Genomic DNA, 20581 nt, shown 5'->3' with positions numbered 1-20581 from the left:
AGACGCATCACCTTCTGCGCCTCTTCGTGAGGCTGTCGCGGTTCCTGCTTCCTTTCTTCTTCCTTCGTCTATTGTCAATTCGTCTCTTTTATTTTCTTTCGTTTGTTCTTTGATTCTTTTGATACGATAATTTGAACACAATAACTCAAGCATAATAATCTGACATGTATCATCATTAGTGTTTAATTCATCATAATTCCCGACTTAAATCTCAAGTAATTCATATTTGCGGGTTTTTGTCATTAAAATCAAATTCGGTTTTTAGAGGTTCGATTCATCAATATTGAGTCTCTGGAATTCGTCATTGATATATTTTTCACCTTTTGCTATCATCGTCACCATCATTAATTCATCATTAACAACATGTTTAACCAAATTTATTTGTTTGGTTTGTCTAATTTGTTAATTAATCTTATAAATCTTGTAGTAATTTGTTCTAATTAGTTTCATTCATGTTTTATCGCTTTCATGACCTTATTCACATGTAAATAACCTGCTAATCACTTTCACCCGAGTCAAATAATATATCAATCATTAAAATCACCAATTAACATTAACGACTTGCAATTCCGGCTTCACAGCCAGAACTGAGCCAAGGAACAGACGCAGCGACTGCTGCGCCTCTTCCAAAGGACGCAGCTCTGCTGCGCCTGTTCCTGGTTGATTTCTCTCTCTGAACTCCCGTTTTGCCTTGACCTAGTTATTAGCTTACGTATTAATTAACTACTAATCATATTATCACCTTAATTCCTGTTCGTTAATTTGTTTATTTATTTCTTTCTCAAATTATCCGTTTTAGAAATATTTTCGACATAAATCATTTAATCCAATGTAATTATTGTATTTTCTTTGTTGTATTTATTATATTTCTTGTATTGTATGCTTTCACATGTAATTAACTTAAATTTCAACTTTGACCTAATTGTATGCTAAACTACGTGTTAACCGACTTAGTTAATTCTCACATGTTAGGACTAATCTAATGGATGTTGCATTGCATGCATATAATCGGCAATATATCGAGTATAGACAATTTCCCTAATCATTCGTAGAGGCCGCTATCGAGGCGGACGGGATTAGGTGTTCGATCAAAAGAGCTTCCTAATACGTACCCTCACCCCTTACTCCAGATCTATGTGAACATCCGTGTTCATTGGCATCCACGAGAGTCATTCTAGACATAGAATGCTAAGGGTAACGAGTTCTTGGTGTTCATGTCATTACTTTGTGTCTTGACATGGCACGAGATATTCGAACGGTTTCCAATTTTCCACAATAAATTGGTGGCGACTCCACAAATGCAAACGCTTGTTCTCCCAAGCGCCCCCGGGGGCCCGCGTCCACACCGGCTGATCAGGAAAATACTGCATTCATCACGGAAAGGGGCATATATTGCTACACAGCACTGCCCTTTGGCCTGAAAAATGCAGGGGGTAACCTACTAACGCTTGGTTAATATGATGTTCAAAAACCAAATTGGCGAAACAATGGAGGTCTACATAGACGACATGGTAGTCAAATCAAAGAAGGCTAAAGATCATGTGAAGGACCTGGATGTAGCCTTCAAAATCCTGGCAGAATTCAATATGAAGCTCAACCCCTTCAAATGTCACTTTGGAGTGTCATCAGGCAAATTCTTAGGGTAGATGGTGACAAAAAGAGGGATTAAGGCTAGCCCAGAACAAATAAAAGCCATCCTAGAGTTGGAATCTCCTAAGTCAGTCAAAGATATCCAGAGATTTACAGAAAGAGTTACAGCCCTGAACACATTCATATCTAGATCATCTGAAAGATGCAGATCATTCTATGACCTTCTCAGGAAGAAAAAGTCGTTCAAATGGATGCCTGGACATAAAACAGCCTTCCAAGAGTTAAAGACTTACCTGGCCACTCCTCCACTACTAGCCAAACCTAACAAATGAGAACCCCTGATGGTCTACCTATCCATCACTGAGACAGCAATAAGTGGAGTCGTGACCAAGGAGGTTGGAGGCCAACAGCACCCCGTCTACTATGTAAGTAAAAGACTCCTGGATGCAGAAACAAGGTATGGATTACTTGAAAAATATGTATTTGCGTTAATTGTATCCTGCACAAAACTCGGACCTTACTTTGAGAGTCACCCAATAATAGTCAGGACCAATCTGTCTATCAAATTTGTCCTTAGAATGGCAAAGTGGTCAGTACAACTCAGTACTTATGACATAACCTTTGAACCTAGGACAGCAATTAAATCCTAGGCTTTAGCAGACTTTGTGGCTGATTTCAGTCCGAACCTAGAACTAGACCTCATAAAAGAGGTCAATCAACTAGACACACAAAAAAGCAGGCCAGGAATAGACCTTACGCGTAGATGGAGCAACCAATGAGAGGAACTGGCCTAGGACTAGTACTCAAATCACCACAAGGGGATTTAATAGCTCAGGCTGTCAGTTGTGAATTTAAAGCAACAAACAATGAAGCTGAATATGAAGCCCTGATAGCTGGACTCAAGTTATGTATAGATCTTGGCATGCAAAATCTCAGGGTAAAAACTGACTCACTTTTAATTTCCTATCAAGTAAAAGGAACCTACGATGCAAAGGATTTAGAAATGATTCTTTATTTAGACTATATCAAAAACCTTTGCAAAAAGTTTAGTTCATTTGACATTGATCAGATACCAAGAGACTTAAACACCTAGGCTGATGCCCTAGCCAGCCTGGGATCAAATTTCAGCCCTGCTATATTTGATAAAATACCCATTGTTCACCTGCTCGAACCACCCATTACAAAACCTGACCAAACTTGTCCCATCATTGAGGACACAAACTCCTGGACCAAACCATATTATGATTGGTTCTTACAGGGGATCCTACCCAAAGACAGGCATGAGGCAAGGGCCCTTAAAATTAAAGCTTCCACCTATACCATTATAAATAACACTTTGTTTTAAAAGTCTCCGGCTGGACCCTACCTGCGATGCCTGGAGCTGCATGAAGCCAAACAAGTTATTGAGGATATACATGATGGATACTGTGGAAACCACAAAGGAGGCAGAAGCATGGCAAGCAAGGTTCTAAGGACAGGATACTTTTGGGCAACCTTAAGAGCTGACTGCCTAGCTTACAGCTCAAAATGTGAAGCCTGTCAACTTCACTCGCGATTCATGAAGTGGGGAATGGACATTGTAGGCAAGCTACCCTAAGCCCCAGAACAAAAAGCCTACATGCTAGCCATGACTGACTACTTTTCAAAATGCATAGAGGCAGACTCATACAGACAAGTCAAGGAGAAGGATGTCATATCATTCATTAAGAGAAACATCATATGTAGATATGGCATTCCCTTAGAGATAGTTTGTGATAACGACACTCAATGTGTGGGAAAAAGAACAATGGCCTTCTGTGCATAATGGAATATCAACCTGGTGACCTCCACACCAGGCTATCCAAAATAGAACGGTCAGGCTGAATCCAGCAACAAAGTGGTCATCAGTTGTCTGAAGAAAAAACTAAAGAGAAGAAAAGGCAGATGGGCTGAAAAACTCCCTCTAGCCCTCTGAACTGACAGAACTACGCCTAAAACATCGACAGGCCAGACCCCTTACTCCCTGGTCTATGGCTGTGAAATAGTGATCACAGCAGAAATCCATGTACTAACTACCAGGTGCAGTCTGAACACCGTGGAGGAAAACCAGGCACTAATGCAAGACAGCATGACCTTGGCTGAAGAGCTGAGAGATGCAGCTAAAATCAGGATACCCTCCTACCAACAAACAGTAGCCAGAAGCTATAATAAAAATGTGAACATTGGAGTATTTAAGGAAGGGGACCTAGTCCTACCAAAAGTCTTCCCAAATACAAAAGACAAGAACGCTGGCAAAGTTGCTCCTGCATGGGAATGACCTTGCCTGATTGATTCAATAGTCGGGCATGGAGCCTACAAGCTACAAACCCTGGACGGAGAAATGATCCTAGAACATCTCCCACTTAAAACTCTTTTATGTGTAACCCATTTATCTTATGCCTGAACCAGGTAAGACTATTAACCTTATCTCTTACTTAGCATAATTATATGTGTAACCCCTGGATAAAATAATCCATGTTTTTTCTACGTGCTTTCCTGCTAGTTGCAATTACCTGTCATAGTTATAATTTTTACCATGTCTCAAATTACCATGTTAAATCCTGAAAACTTGTTTTACGCTTCCACTGCAATTATTTAGATAATTATCTTGACATGCTTAAACAAATATTCAGTATTGAGGGCCACTCCACCCAACTTGAACAGCATCCCAAAAATGCTTCAAAACCTTTGGCATTTTTGCCACATCTAAAAAAACACATAAAAACTGAGCTCAATAAAAAAGACGGGTATAATAGTGAGATAAATCCAGACTACTTATCTTAAGCCCTTCTGACAGGTTGAGGGCCATAAGCCCTCCTGACAGGCAAATATCCCTCTTACTTAAAAAAGCCCTACAGATAGGCTAAGAGCCATAAAAGGACGGATTTAGGGCCATAAGCCCTCCTGATAGGCATTATCTTAACAAATATTCCAAATTTCACTACTTCAAAAGGTATTATCTAATCAGACCAAGCACACAACGGGAACAAGAAAGAAACTTCAATTGCACTAAAAGAAAATCAAAGAACAAAGTTTGCTCAGGGAACATCCCCCCTTGGATAGGACAATTACCAACTAACACGAAATTCAAAGTTTGTCCAGGGAACATCCCCCCTGGATGGGCCAAAAAAATCATCCTAAATAAAACCATCAACCTGCCTTGGAGGCAGTAGCAGAACTTATGCCTTCATCAGCTGCCTCATCCTCTTCATCACCCTCATCCTCGTCAGCATCACCGGTTTTGTCTTTAGTCGGAGGAGAATCAACCTCATCATCAACATGCAGCTTGCAAAGATAAGGATAGGTACCATTGAGGTCAACCATTTTCTGCTCCGGGTTCCAATACAACCTGACTTCCACAGGCTCTTTCATGGCATCAACAAGACCCTTGCCAAAGAAAAACAAGGCAGCATCCTTATACCTGCCCTGCACTATATCCCTTTCAGCAGCCAGCTCCTCATTTGCCTTCAAGAAATCCTGCATAGTCTACTTCTAAGCCTTTAACTCGTCCTGGACTGTAGCAAGTTTAGCCTGGATGCACTACTACAATTTTAGGCTAAGAGGACGCCTCTTAGAGTACGGTTGGAGACAAGACCATCTTATATCAGCCAAATAATATGGCGCCATATGTAATCACATCAACAAGACGATTAATAACTAGACCCGTCCTCGTGGTAAATGTAACAAGGACGGTTGGTCAATAGAAGCGTCCTCGTTGTAATGTACAGGACGGTTATTTACTAGAGCCGTCTTATTCTTTAATAGTGATAATCAAATTCTCGCGTATTCCCTCTTATTGCTCGTTTGTCTTCCCATTTTATTCACACACAATCTACCCTAGCATATAACCACCATCACCGCTTTTCGTTACCACCGTCACCTAGCATAACGCTACCACCATCGCGCCTCTCCAACCACCGCCACCACGCTCTCCTTCATCATCGCCTACCGCAACACCGATAATCGCCTTTTTTCATCTCCTTACCGAGGTATTGTGTGTTCATATATTATTTCATACAAATTGATTTCATTAAATTGAACAATCATATCAATTCTTCATAGAATACATATTGCTGTTATCCCCAATCCCCTTAATTTGCTCCTGCATATGTGTGAATTTGTTGATCTTGCTTTATTTATCAAGCTTTCTAACTGTGCGCTGTTTTGTAAGACGGTTTTATAGTAAGATTATCATGTGACGGACCCTTATAATGGAAAAGTGTTGGATCATTTCAATTTCAATATAATCTGGGAATGTCTACTGTTTTCTTTGTAGGTCGTCTCATTGAACAAAATTATTGCAAACCCTGTAAACCCAATGATGATTAGTTCTTGTTTCCACTAAAAAAAATTTACTTCTTTTGCTGTTTTCGGCTGATCAGTATTAAACACATTTTTGCGGCTAGCTTCCTTAACTGAAGTAAATTAATGGCAATTACAAAGCAAGGTAATTACAATTAAGGAACCTGAGCTTAAAATGTTCTCGTTGTGTACTTATGAGGAAGCATAGTAGCTAAAGTTAATGCTTAGTTATCGTAGACCTTATATTAGTTTCTCTACTCGAATCTCATCCGTTGTGGTCGTTTACCAGAAACACAGTGCAAGACATGATACTAGTTATTAAATCTTATGATTGTCAACAATTCTGTGAGTTTAAAAGACAGCAGCCCTATATAGTAGTAGTATATAGTAGAACTGAATCAATGAAGAAGGTATCAATATCTAAAAAGCTTCATAAGTCGTTACTAAGTCGCATTGATTAAAAGACAGCAGGCCCACTTGACTCCATGTTTTAAACTAAATTATTTATAACTCCATACTCAACATATGATTTGTTCATATCACTTGTTATTTGGCAGTGGTGTTTATTCATTTAACCAGTTGATTCACGAGCTGCCTGTAGACACTAATACATCAAGTGTAGTTTATTCTTCTGGAGGGGAAGATGATGGATAATCTTCGCCTGCGTCTCCTAAATCTCGAAGTTCAAATGAGAATGGGACCAGCACTTTGATGGAACATGATAAGCAGTTGACAATGGTTGGGTATTCGTGTTCATGGATTGTCTTTCCTATAAATCTTTTTTATTGTTTGCCCTTTGCTTCTTTCATTTTCTTTTATTAATGTGGAATAGCTTGTCTCCTATTCAGTTCCCTTGGCGTCTTCAGCCTCCAAGAAAATTGCAAAGCTTAAAGGAACACTTTGTTCATCGTGCTATGGATCGTAGGCGAGGAGTTATAGAGGTTTCTACTTTGCATTTCTCTTAAATAATTATTATTTGTCAAGTTAATGTTCATGTATAACTTAGAAAACATTGCTTTATGTAGCAGAAATTTCATTTTTTTCTTGTCTGTCTTAGAATCATCATCTTGGTACTGAAATTTTCATTGAAGCAATGTTGAATGCGGTGCACAATGTGGCCCATTTTCTTCCTTGGCCTTCAGAAGCTTTCGACATTCTGTCAGGATGGGCTTTTCCTTCTCAAAGCTATCGTGATCACATGACTTGTGAGTCTGTTGAGACAGTTCCTACGATTGTACTGGGAGAGAGTTAGGCTGCACCGATTGAGAGGAATATTACTTATCATCCATTGAATACAAATGCCCGAACGTGTCAAGATGTCATAACGGAGCTTGGGTAAGATTGATTTTTGATGATGCTCATATCTAAAGCACATGAATTAGGCGTTTCTCGTTCTATTTTGCTAGTTTTTGCTAGTTAGATGCATTCTGAGCTAATAGAGTGCTTTGAAATGTGTACTTAATTTGCTAATTATTCAAACCATTCAGGTATCCTTATGAAGAGCTATTCATGTGGTTACAGGTGATGGTTATATTCTTATTCTTGAAAGAATCCCTAGGTATTGATTTATGTTTATTGGTTGCTCAGCTTTTATCATGTTCAATTTTTTTCCCCATTATCCTCTTTTTTTGTGGATAAAAGGATTGGCTGGCAAGGTTGTTATAATGAATGTCACCATTTTGATTGCTGAAATCCATGTTTCTTCAGACGTGATTCAAGGAAGACAGTTTATTTGCAGCATGGGGTAACGAATACTTCCATGGGGTTAGGCTTCTTTTCTTATCTAGTGTTTGATTATATTAGACGTGTTGATATGTAAATAATTATAATTGTGTTTTTTGGTTACTTTGTATGTAGTTCATGATTAAAGCCCCAAAGACTTCGGTTGAGCAAATTAATGAGGTGCGGTCAATTTGGGCTAAATATGCATTGGAGTTTAAGGCGCAAGTATTTGATGGCAGCGTGTAAAGTATTTAGGCTCAACTAATGTAATTGTGTTAAAAAAATCAATTCTTGATAGTTTTTATTTTGGAGGTTCAAACCTTATTCCGTTTTGTTTGCTTGGATTTAGAGTATAAATGTAAGAATTGTTGAAATGTAGCCGGATATAATATTTAAGCTATACAACTTTTGTTCTATAGCGTATGAATAAAAAAATTTCCATTTCAAAAATCTATTTGTCAAAGAGCATGGATGCGCGCCAAATTTTGCGGGAAATATTCATAAATTCGCGCTAATTTCATTTCAAAAAAATTGTGTAGAAGACGGTTCCAAGAGAAAGCGTGCTGAAGTTGGCGCCAAAATTACGCGCGCCGTGAATTTAAAACAAGACGGTTGAGAGGCGCAACCGTCCTCTTTGTAAATGAAAAGAAGACGGTTCAAATCTACAACCGTCCTCTTTTTAAAAATAAAAGAGGACGGTTTGACTTCACTCTAACCGTCCTCTTAGGCAACGAGGACGGGTGAATTAAGGACGGATGTTTTAAGATTTAAGGACGGTTTTGAACTGTCCTCTTTGTTTGTTTTGTAGTAGTGATGGACTTCACAACATTTTGAACAGACCCCAATTTGGATGTTTCAATAACCAACCTTACCTTGCGTACCTTATTCTCCTTCTTTAAAGACTCATTCTCCCATTTCAACACTTCCAAATCCGTCTTCAAAGATTCGGCGTCCTTCTTCAGGCATTGCACCTTTAAGTCCAAAGTCTCATTCTTAGCATTCGAAGATTTCAGCTCACAGGCACCCCTTAGCATGTCGTTCACATTCTGCAAGAAATTCACGAATAAGGCAAGCTGTAGCAAGAAACAAACAAGTAAAATAAAACTAAGGGAAAAAGAATTAAACCTCCTGCAGCATAGTAACAAAATTAGCAGCACAATCCCTGGAACGACACATAGCAGCTACTGCCTGAGCAGACATTTCCTCGGCCTGATATTTATAAAAGGATCATCAACAAGGAAAGAATGAGCCTGGATTTGTTCCTCGACAAATTCAATATCAGCAAGCCTAGCTCTGACCTCACTCACACCTTCACCACCAACTCTTTCAGAAACCTCATCCGACCTTTTTCTTTTGCCAGCTTGACTGGGCTCATTAACATTAACCACAACCTGCGGAGGATACACCAATTGAGCCTGATAAGCAGGGACCTGGATTTGAAGCGTACTGTCACTCCATGTAGCCTCGCTACTCTGGGACTTTTCTCCTGGAATCTGGGAAACACCTGCCTTTACCAGGGACAAGCCAAAGCTAGCAATCCTTGCAGAAGCCCTAGTAGCTACACGACGAAATTCTATATCAGCAATACTAACATATGCTTAGGCATTAAAATCTACATATAAAAGACAAAGAATTGCTTCCTGATGATGAGGCTCCTAAAGCCTTGGCACTTTTAGCAACCTTATAAGTACTGAGCTTAGCCTTCCTGAAGCGAGGCAGGGGTTCTTGACCAAGACAAGCAGGCCACACCCTCTCCTCATCTGGCAAGGCCATGAAAGCTGCAATACAGTCAGCCGACCCGTTGGCATTAGGATCACAAGCCCAGTCAGCCACTATGTACAACACGAGTAAGTTTTCATTGAAATCTGATTTACATACTATTATAGTTTGAATTGAACGCAGGGAAGAAAACTTACCACCCTCCATAGCCGGATAACTAAGATAATCCAAGTCAGGGGCAACAGAATCTGCCTTGATGAACATATAGGTTGTGTCCCAACCCTTATCATCGTCTGAATCAAAGTTGGTTATCAGATGAGTCATCTTTGCCCTGACTCGAAAGTTGGTTATAAGATGAATCAAAGTTGGTTATCAGATGAGTCGTCTTCAAGGGTGATCACCAAGTTATGCTTGTCAGATAGGTGTTCAACGGATTGAAAAATATTCCAAACCATCGGCATAAGTTGAAAAGAAGCAACCTTGATGGCGCTAATAACCTCAACCATAAATAGACTAAAGGGAAGCCTGCAACCCCCCTTGAACGCCTATTCAAAAATACAAAACCAGACAGGACTGCACCAGTTAGCCTTGACTGGACCACTTTCAGGGACCCAGACCTCAACATCAAAAGGAAGTAGACCTCTACTCTTCAACAAATGTTCAAAAGAAGGTTTAAGTTGATTGGCCTCAGGGAATGAAGCAGACAATGATGTCATATGGGCAAAAGTGACACCCTTATGTGTGATATACAAAATTTATGTAGGGGCAGAAATTTCCATAACCTCATCTTCAGGGATGATTTCTGGGACATCTACCACCACCGGAGCCTGATCAACCCCAGCAGCCTTTGATGCAGTAACCCTTCTTCTTCCACCGGCCATTTTTTCTTGATTAAAGTATGAAGATTATTGAAACAGGAAAGTTTGTCTCACAAAGAAACTAGAGAGGAGAGAAAGAAAGTTTGAAGGAATGAAGAATGAAAACGTGAAATCAAATGACGGCTCAAAAAATTTATAGCCGCAAAAATAATCCAACGGATAAAGCAAGTGGATGAGTTCAATCATGAGTCTCCTAAGGTTTGATGAACCTACCTCATTTATGGACACTAGCCATTAGGAAGTTAAAAGGAACACAAATTATTTTCCGGTAAAGATTCTCATTTTTTTTTTCCTGGCCCGATTTTTTATCTCCTCATTCCTGGCCAGACCCAATGGAAATAAGGAGATAAGGAGCAATTATTGAGGCAACAATTGTCCTGCCTGATCAGATAAAAGTCAGGCAAAGAAATACCAAGTCTAGCCTGAATGGAAGCAACTTAATACATAGCCTACTACGCTTAAGCAGGTGCTAGCCAGGAGGGATAGACAGGTCAAGCCATCTATCCAGGCCAGACCTGAAGGAATAACTCATCAGCCGTATGTTAGGCACTACTAGAACAAGTTAGGCAACAACCAAAGCACAACCAAAACCTAGAAAGATGGTTCCTATTTTCTTGGAAGACCTATTCAACAGAATCTACGAAGAGCGTGGAGCAGTTAACTGAGCAAAGATAGCGGAAGGCGGTTTCTGGAGTCAAACAACTACCTCCGGGTAAATAGAGCACGAGGCCTATTACCTAGGAACGTCCAAAATAAACGTTAGAGAGTCGTTGCAAACAAGATGAAACTACTATAAATAGCAAGCAGAAGAATGGAGAAAGATCATCTATGATTCACTTATCCTTACTCTCATTTCATTATTGTAATCACTTTGTGCATATTTACTAAGCATTTATACTCTACATCTAGCCTGACATACGCATTCCCTGACATGATACACTAAAAGATAGTATTACTCCCTCCTGGCTTGGTGCCCGTGGTTTTTTCTCTTATTCCCTGGGTTTTCCATGTACAAATCTCTGTCTTTCACTTAATTGTTCATTCTTTAAGCTATCAATCGTACTAGTCAGGCATAATTATTTGAGTTAGATTACCCTGAAATCAAATTCCTGGCAAGACTTTATCTCCGTGTCGAATTGGGCTGTCAAAGATGATGGCCCAATTGTCTCATGTATGGTTGACTTTTTTTGATATATATACTTACCTTTCATAAAAAAAAAAAAGACTTTATCTCCGTGTGAAATCTTGCTAAAAACAACATAAATGCACATTAATCGCGAATATACGGACTCCATGAAACAATTAAACAATGAAAAATTCCTCGTTATGTGACTCAACCATGAACAAGACTTCTATTTCCGGATATCATGCCACGCATATACCTCGTCGAATCCACTACATGATCACACATGTGTTTCCATATCCGTTCTCATCCATCATCAACACTTCCGCTCAAACGGAAGACCATAATCACAATCATGCAAATGACCACTATGTGACACAAAGGTTGGGCACTAGGAGGCAATTAAGCCATGTTCAAACATAAAAATCAAAATTTAGTGGTGTATCCGTGAAATCTCAAAAGAAATTGGTATACTTTGAAAACGGAATTTTCGATTTAAACCATGTTATTATAGTGACACTCATAAGGATTATTACCTTAAAACATCGTTAAGCCAAGTTTAAGATAAAACAAGGAATCAAAATTTGGTCAAGATTTCAAGGCAGAATTACCAACTCAAGACAATACATAGCATTACTAATAGAAATTGAAGTCTTGTGACACAATCAGAACAAGAAATACACATGTGAATCAAGGCTTGGGCATGTATCCTACCCATTTTTGAAAATATTGGGAACTTTAAAACACATTCCGAGCTTTAAGACCTTATATGACACTACCAACATGGTTTGAAACAAGATCGATAAAGCAATTAAACCATGTTTCTAAATGAAACAATTAAATTTTGGTATGAATACTAAAATTTTGAAGCTTTGGGTTAACAGTCTAAGGTAAAACTTCAATTGTAAGACAAAATTTAGCATTAACAACCAAGGTTAAGTCCTTGTTAACAATTAAACCAAGCAATAAGCGTACAATTCGAATTGTTTACTCAAGAAAATACATATTTTCGAGTTCATATAAAAAAAAATTTAGGTAAAATTCAATATGAAAATTACACTTGACATCATAAATGATGTAAAAAGTTGATTAATGTCATGAAATAAACAACACGTGGAATTAATTGACAAAATTTGAAGGGCATAGCGTGGATTTAAATGAAACCCAGTTGGGAAAATTAAGAACAATGAGAAAACCACTTTGTGACACCCCCATATACCAAGGAGCCTTACTAAGACCTTCCCTAGCATATAAAGACATCACCATCTCGGTTGCCCGAGGAAAGTAATCATCAAAGGTCAATAAAAGAACGTTAAACTGTTTTACAAGCGTTACAACCAAACTGTTAAAAGAAAGATACAACTCATCACTATATCCTACTTCCTGTCATAACTCGTGAGGACTCATCCCAGCCCGGACTCCAGCAATCATCTAAGACGACACCTGCTAAGACTGACTGCTCACCATAAGGGATCACGGCAGACACAACAAAACAAACAAGACAAACCACACAAGATCAGTAACCGAGTTAAGACACGGCAAATAACCAACTATAACAACCACAACCAAGCACGCCCACAGTCACAACCACTCTAATCAATCTCCGTCACCGACCGTCCACTGGACCAGTCCTGCCAGTGGGGACCGCAACCGTTCCCACCTAAGCCCCGCTCATCAAATCGAGCGATAACCCCGTCCCATTAATGTGCACATCCCCTCCCGTGACGGGTTCCACGGAGGGCGAAACTAGGGCGTGAAGCCACTCCCGCAAGTGACTCCACTCAGCCGAGGATGCACCTCGAGAACCAGAGACAATCAATCACAGACAACTGCAATACAACAACAACTAACAACCTGTATACACGAATCGATTACCGTATATACTCTACCACACACACTCATAACAACAACAACAACACCACAAACACGACACAACAACCGACATACTAGACCAACCACAGAAACTGAGTAGGCGAACCTACCTTTAAGCGACTGCAACGGTTCCATGTCTACACACGCAAGACCCAGCAATCAAGCAACACCTATACACACAATACAAACATCTATCACTACCATTCTAACCCTAACTGAAAACACAAAGACACGGATGATGATGACGACATACCTACATGAGGAAATCTGGCAAAGGACCGCTACCCGACTCAAGCTACGCACTCCTATGGCATAAGGACCTTCAAAGGCTCCCATGGAAGGTATGTGGTGAAGGAAGGAGGAAGAGACGCCATTTAGGTTTAGAAGAAAGAGGCGGAAATGATTTGTAGTTTTAAGAAAACACGATTATAAACCCTCGCTGAAAAGACGCTACTCGATCGAGTAACTAACGTACTCGATCGAGTGGCCCCTACTCGATCGAGTATCCAAGCTACTCGATCGAGTAGCCTCTATTCTATCGAGTACACCCACAACTCAAGACACAAGGTAAGTTGGGTACGTATTCCTAAGGAGTATTACTGCTCCCAAGGTCGGTCAATGCTAGTCACGGGTCCCTAAAAGGGCGGGTATTATAGTCTTCCCCCCTTAAAAAGAACTTCGTCCCCGAAGTTCAACTCACCTTTCCCAAAGTGCAAGATAAGGAAATAAGATCGTCATTACCGCTCTTCCAACATAGATCACTACTCTCCGGAAGTACTATCCCCCCATTTCATCATCATCTACTGTCTAACACACCATACAGACCGACTTCTACAACCTACCACTTGAAGTACCGCCCTCACAACATGGACCAACACAACCAATGACTACACTGCTGTTCACTACTCTTAGCCACGCACTAAGAGACTATACTTTTACTAGTACGCGACTATCACCACGAAACATGTCACATAACACAACTATGTTACCCAACGAATCTATTCCAACACATGACCCAAAGCTGTACCACTTCGTTACCGTGTCTGGCATAACTATCTCTCTATGACCGTCTTTTCATAGCACATTATTCAACTTTTACTTCAACATACAAATTACTCAATAAACCATGGAAACAATTATAGCGTCTTATTAGAAATGTAACAGAAATAATAAAAAGCATTATAAACAAACAACAAAATTATTGTAAAATCGGCCTTTTTTATTTTGCGACATTACTCTTCTCCTCTAAAAGGAACTTCGTCCCCGAAGTTCACCACCGAATTATTACCCCCATTACCAGAACTTACCTCTTGTCATTTATCCAACACATATACTTCCTTGTTGACATTACTCATTAATCATACAAACATTAATTCATAAAATCATTTGCAACTTTATTCGAATAATTAGCCACAGTCACGAATGCATATGTGTATCAATTGTATATGGGAAATACGCGGATTCTGTGAAATATAACTAGTCTTTTCGATCATAAATAAGTTAGGCTACTAAGCTAGTAAACGTTGAGGATGTAAAATGAATGCAATAAGAACCAACTACTACTTGCACTATTCGTCACTAATCTGTATTCAAAATCCAAGCACGACTTCCAACAAATCAAATTAACGGTTCAAACATATTACTATTCATCAACAACCATATTAAACACCAAAACATGCAATGATATTAACATTAAAACAATTTTAATTAACGAAATGTTCCTGCAACAGTGCTACTCGATCGAGTATATAGGGTACTCGATCGAGCTGACCTTACTCGATCGAGCGTCTTAGCTACTCGATCGAGTAGCCTGAGATCAGAATGATCTCTACCTGCAGCTACTCGACCGAGTAGGGGGCACTCTGTTGAGTGGCCACAGGTCAAATGCTACTCCGAAACTTCATGTTTCAACACAACACGAATATATATATATATATATATATATATATATATATATATATATACGCGAGTCGGAATGATAAACCGACCCTAAGTCCCACAAACAAGTCTCAACAAAGCAAGTACGGCCTTATGGCCAACATACAACCAAACATGATAAGTACGAAAAGCGAAAGTTCTAAACAACGCAAACTAATATCCAACGCAACCATGAACAAGATAAAAAAAAAAAGAGTATCACTCCTGCTGCTGTTGCTCATCCATCATCTCATCTCCATCACCGCCCGAGGTACCTACCCCTGAAGCCCCAAGACCCGCACCATCCCCTGCTCCAACCTCTGGACTCTCATACCATGGGGTCAAACCGCCAAAAGCAAAGGACTATGGTGTCCACCACGCGGACATGTCCACCCCATAAGAGTGGAAAACCCCGCTGTAGTCCCCAACTCCACTCCACCACACAGGATGTGGTCCCTCGGTCCAAATACCCTGAGTATATGCCATCTCATGCATGTTCCGGAGCATTAAGGTAGAGGACACTCTCTCTGCCAAGTAGCTCGAACGTCTCTCTGGGGTATCAAGGTAGGGATAATAAGGAAATGGGTGCTGTGGTGGTGCTGTTGGTTGTGGTCGGGTCTCAGTCGTCCTCTCCCTCACTCGACGTGGTCCTCTCCCCAACCTGGGTCTATCCTCCGCCGCTCTCACATTCTTCCCCTTCTTCGGCTCGGGCATAACCTGAAGGATCGTATCATCAATAAGGTATGTATGTGTCGGCCGAGGTGCATCCTTATCCTCCTCCTCATCAGAATCAACCGCATCCAAAGGCTCAGTCGGTGGGAGGTGCTCAGGAGCCGGTATCCTCATCCAGCTCATACCCCACACCCTCCATGCTAGGCTACCATCCGCCAAGGTTCTCAACCATTTCAAGTCGAGGTAGTAATCTCTGTCCATGGTAGGCACCGGGGTGGCTAAGGGAACGTACTCAGAGGAAGCCTTAAAGGAGGTTAGCTTTTCAGCTAACCGAGTGGCAAAAGCACCACAACCCAAGTACCGAGTGGTAGAAGAAGCCATCAAAGCAAGGCTGGCACAGACCATGGCAGGAGCATTAAAGACCACCTTCTCGGTCCGCTCCGGGTTAAGATACGCCATCAAAAGCAATAACTTGTGAGAGTTCAACTTACTCATATCAGGCCTCTCATAAAGAAGATTCGATATGGAATGAAGAAAGATCCTCAAAGTAACATGTTGCACATCATTGATTAACATATTGCTAGCGGTGGGAGTTGATTTCCCGGTAAGGCAAGGCATAAGGCGGCAAACCCCGCACTCCATTGGAATGTCACGGAGAGATCCCTTGGGAGGCTTAGCCAACCCAAGGTGAGAAGCAAACAGGTCCATGGTCAGAATAAAACTCGTGTTCATAAGACGGAACTGGACAGACTGCTCAGTCGGCTCGTATTTAAACGAGCTCATGAACTCCAAGGTTAGAAAAGCATAGAAATGTTTCCGCAAACGGTACAACCCAGTGAATCCTAAGGTCTCAAAAATATGACGGACATCCGTCTCAATCCCCAGGTCCTCCAGAAGAGTGGTGTCCACACAGCAGTGGGTCTCATCTTTCGTTTCTGTAAAGCTACAAACCTCTCCCTCTGTTTGTAGTCCACAAATTAAAGACTACCGAAGGATACTCTGGTACAGACGGTACTACTGGTCCGCTACCCTCCCCAACTTCGGGCTGAGAAGCCCTTCCCCTCTTACTTTGTCGGGTTCCCAAGTTCAGTCTCGGCATCTGTTTCAGCATACAATTTAAGTACACACACATAGGCACCCAAAACATATAATTTACATAAATTAAGCATTGAGTAAATCATCTATGTACACACTATCACCAACAATTACCCAATTTATATATAGAATTTCAATTTATTGCATTTCAGTCGGTCTCTACAGCTGTGAAAATTTTAGCATAATTAACATGAATTACTCAACTACTACAACTCTCAACACATGGCTTGAATACAACCACATATATACTTAAAAACGTGTAAAACATTCATGTACTTTCATAGAAAAGAGCAACTAAGTACACATTATCACAAACAATCCAAAATTATAAGTAAAGTTCTCAATTCTAGTCATCAGATTGTCTCTACAGCTGTAAAAATTTCGACATATTTAGCATGGATTACATTACTACTACTACATCAAAGGTTTAACCCTTCAACATATATTCATGTTCAACACAAATTTCCAATCATAGAAAACGAATTTCAGATTTGGGGCACTTTTAAGACGGAGTTTTAAGGCAAATTTTGAGGTGAAAATCAAAAAAATCGACTCCCAACATGATATATACAACATATATTACTCAAATTTCATCCTTCAACATGTACAAGGCACCCAAAAATCAATTTAATTTCACAAACCCTAGAAAATTCGACCCCAATTTTTGCAATCTCTATTCGATTTTTAGCATAATAAACAACATCAATCATAAAAGGGAAGCATGTGGATCAGATTACAACAATTACAAGCAACTTCTCTTCCATATAAATCGAAATTTCAGATTGTTCTACCATTCAAATCGTTTCTATGTGATGAAAACATTAAAATAGGAAAGAAATTCAAAACTTAATCAATTAGGAAGTGAAACAACGAATCAAGCAATGAAAACTACCCAAATAAATCACCACAACACAAGAATGCAAGAGTTTTAGAGAGGTTTAGGGGTTTATGGTTGTGAAAGATGAAGAAGAAATAAGAAGAATGAGGAAGAATAAGGGTTTTATGAATCCCGCGGAAGCTCCTGTACTGTAGCCTACTCGATCGAGTGCCTCGGGTACTCGATCGAGTAGGCGCTATTTCATCGAGTAAACGTAGGGAATTCCTACATCTCGACGTCATAGCTTCCCAACTAGATCGAGTGAGGTCTACTCGGTCTAGTAAGCACTTACACTCGGTCAAGTAAGGTTAAGTACATGGTCAGAATTACAAAATTAACTGAAGATTCCTGCAAAACAATATCACGTGTCGATTACAAACCAAGTTCGGAAGTCGTCACTGGTTATCATACTCATTCATATAATACCTTTACTACTCAAATATATCGTACGGTCTCATCAAATAAGATTCATATCACATTATGCTACAACGAACTTCACACAACATGGTTCACCTGCTACCGAGTCATTATATCATGTCTAAACTTGTTTTACCACATTGCTAACAAACTTATATTCACGTTACTTGAAACACATAATTAACAATAAATTTCCACGCGTCATCCAAATGTATTAGCAATATGTTCAAGCTTCAGCATAAACAAATCAATCTATTCAAGCTAATTACATCACATACGAAAACTTTCAACCGTTCATATATTACATGCATCCATTATTATTTTTGATAATTCTCATTATAACGCAACACTTCTTTAACTAGCATTTTTATGGCTACTGTAAGACTTATGGACTCATATAGGACCACCTTTACTAACCGCCTGAAACAAACACAAACATTACCACATTCCATATCACAGCACACACTTCTACTCTTTTAACATACTTCCACTGTATAAAACCTTCCACGTTCCTCATTATCGTCACATACACACACTAACTCTATTAAAACTTCACCATACACGATTCTATCACAACTATTATGCCTACATTAACCTCAACAAAGACTCAACCATATTCACGATTACATAACCACCATACACATTGAGCACATATTTGCCGACTCCACATACCCATACCCAGTGACTGGCTTAAGCACAATGGGGCCAAGATTTTAAAATGAGGGCGCCTACTCACCAAAAATCTAGCATCAGCTGGGGCTCCCATTACACATATACCAGGTTCATTTTATTACACTCACTACGTTCATTAGGTTCATTTGTTACAGGTTCCAAAATCGTCGCTCTGATACCACTTTGTGACACCCCCATATACCAAGGAGCCTTACTAAGACCTTCCCTAGCATATAAGGACATCACCATCTCGGTTGCCCGAGGAAAGTAATCATCAAAGGTCAATAAAAGAACGTTAAACTGTTTTACAAGCGTTACAACCAAACTGTTAAAAGAAAGATACAACTCATCACTATATCCTACTTCCTGTCATAACTCGTGAGGACTCATCCCAGCCCGGACTCCAGCAATCATCCAAGACAACACCTGTTAAGACTGACTGCTCACCATAAGGGATCACGGCAGACACAACAAAACAAACAAGACAAACCACACAAGATCAGTAACCGAGTTAAGACACGGCAAACATAACCAACTATAACAACCACAACCAAGCATGCCCACGGTCACAACCACTCTAATCAATCTCCGTCACCGACCGTCCACTTGACCAGTCCTGCCAGTGGGGGACCGCAGCCGTTCCCACCTAAGCCCCGCTCATCAAATCGAACGATAACCCCGTCCCATTAATGTGCACATCCCCTCCCATGGCAGGTTCCACGGATGGCGAAACTAGGGCGTGAAGCCACTCCTGCAAGTGACTCCACTCAGCCGAGGACGCACCTCGAGAACCATTGAAATCACAGACGGCTGCAATACAACAACAACCAACAACCTGTATACACCAATCGATTACCGCATATACTCTACTACACACACTCACAAGAGTCACAACAACAACAATACCACAAACACGACACAACAACCGACACACTAGACCAACCACAAAAACTGAGTAAGCGAACCTACCTTTAAGCGACTGCAACGGTTCCATGTCCACACACGCAAGACCCAGCAATCAAGCAACACCTATACACACAATACAAACATCTATCACTACCATTCTAACCCTAACTGAAAACACAAAGACACGGATGATGATGATGACGACATACCTACATGAGGAAATCTGGCAAAGGACCGCTACCCGACTCAAGCTACGCACTCCTATGGCATAAGGACCTTCAAAAACTCCCATGGAAGGTATGTGGTGAAGGAAGGAGGAAGAGACGCCATTTGGGTTTAGATGAAAGAGGCGGAAATGATTTGCGGTTTCAAGAAAACACGATTATAAACCCTTGCTGAAAAGACGCTACTCGATCGAGTAACTAACATACTCGATCGAGTGGCCCCTACTCGATCGAGTAGCCTCTAATCTATCGAGTACCACCCACAACTCAAGACACAAGGTAACTTGGGTACGTATTCCTAAGGAGTATTACTGCACCCAAGGTCGGTCAATGCTGGTCAACGGGTCCCTAAAAGGGCGGGTATTACACACTTACATTGTTTAATTAGCAAGAATTACGAGGAAAAATAAAGTAGAAATCTTAAGTCCAAGCAACAATCATCAACAATGGAGTTTTGGGAAAAATTTAAAGAGATTTTGGTATTTTGTTATAAGAAATGATGAAGAAAGGCAAGAAATAAGGTAATCATGCAAATCTCGCAAATTTCACAATCCAGAAAATGGCACTCGGTTAAGTG

General features: G+C 40.3%; 1 protein-coding gene across 1 annotated transcript; it reads left to right on the top strand.

Annotated features, from left to right (window-relative positions):
- Window positions 1-5413: 5413 nt before the first annotated feature.
- Window positions 5414-8048, top strand: LOC141598406 (uncharacterized). The gene is made up of 7 exons (XM_074418153.1): window positions 5414-5597; window positions 6468-6648; window positions 6759-6851; window positions 6968-7245; window positions 7398-7468; window positions 7618-7674; window positions 7768-8048. The coding sequence occupies exons 2-4, from the start codon at window positions 6622-6624 to the stop codon at window positions 7160-7162; spliced, it is 315 nt and encodes a 104-aa protein (XP_074274254.1). The 5' UTR covers window positions 5414-5597; window positions 6468-6621; the 3' UTR covers window positions 7163-7245; window positions 7398-7468; window positions 7618-7674; window positions 7768-8048.
- Window positions 8049-20581: the final 12533 nt, after the last annotated feature.

Source organism: Silene latifolia, chromosome 9 (assembly GCF_048544455.1).
Source record: "Silene latifolia isolate original U9 population chromosome 9, ASM4854445v1, whole genome shotgun sequence".
In the NCBI taxonomy this organism is placed as follows: Eukaryota; Viridiplantae; Streptophyta; class Magnoliopsida; order Caryophyllales; family Caryophyllaceae; genus Silene; species Silene latifolia.
Note: the sequence above shows the minus strand (reverse complement) of the source record. Positions and strands in the feature narration are given on the sequence as shown.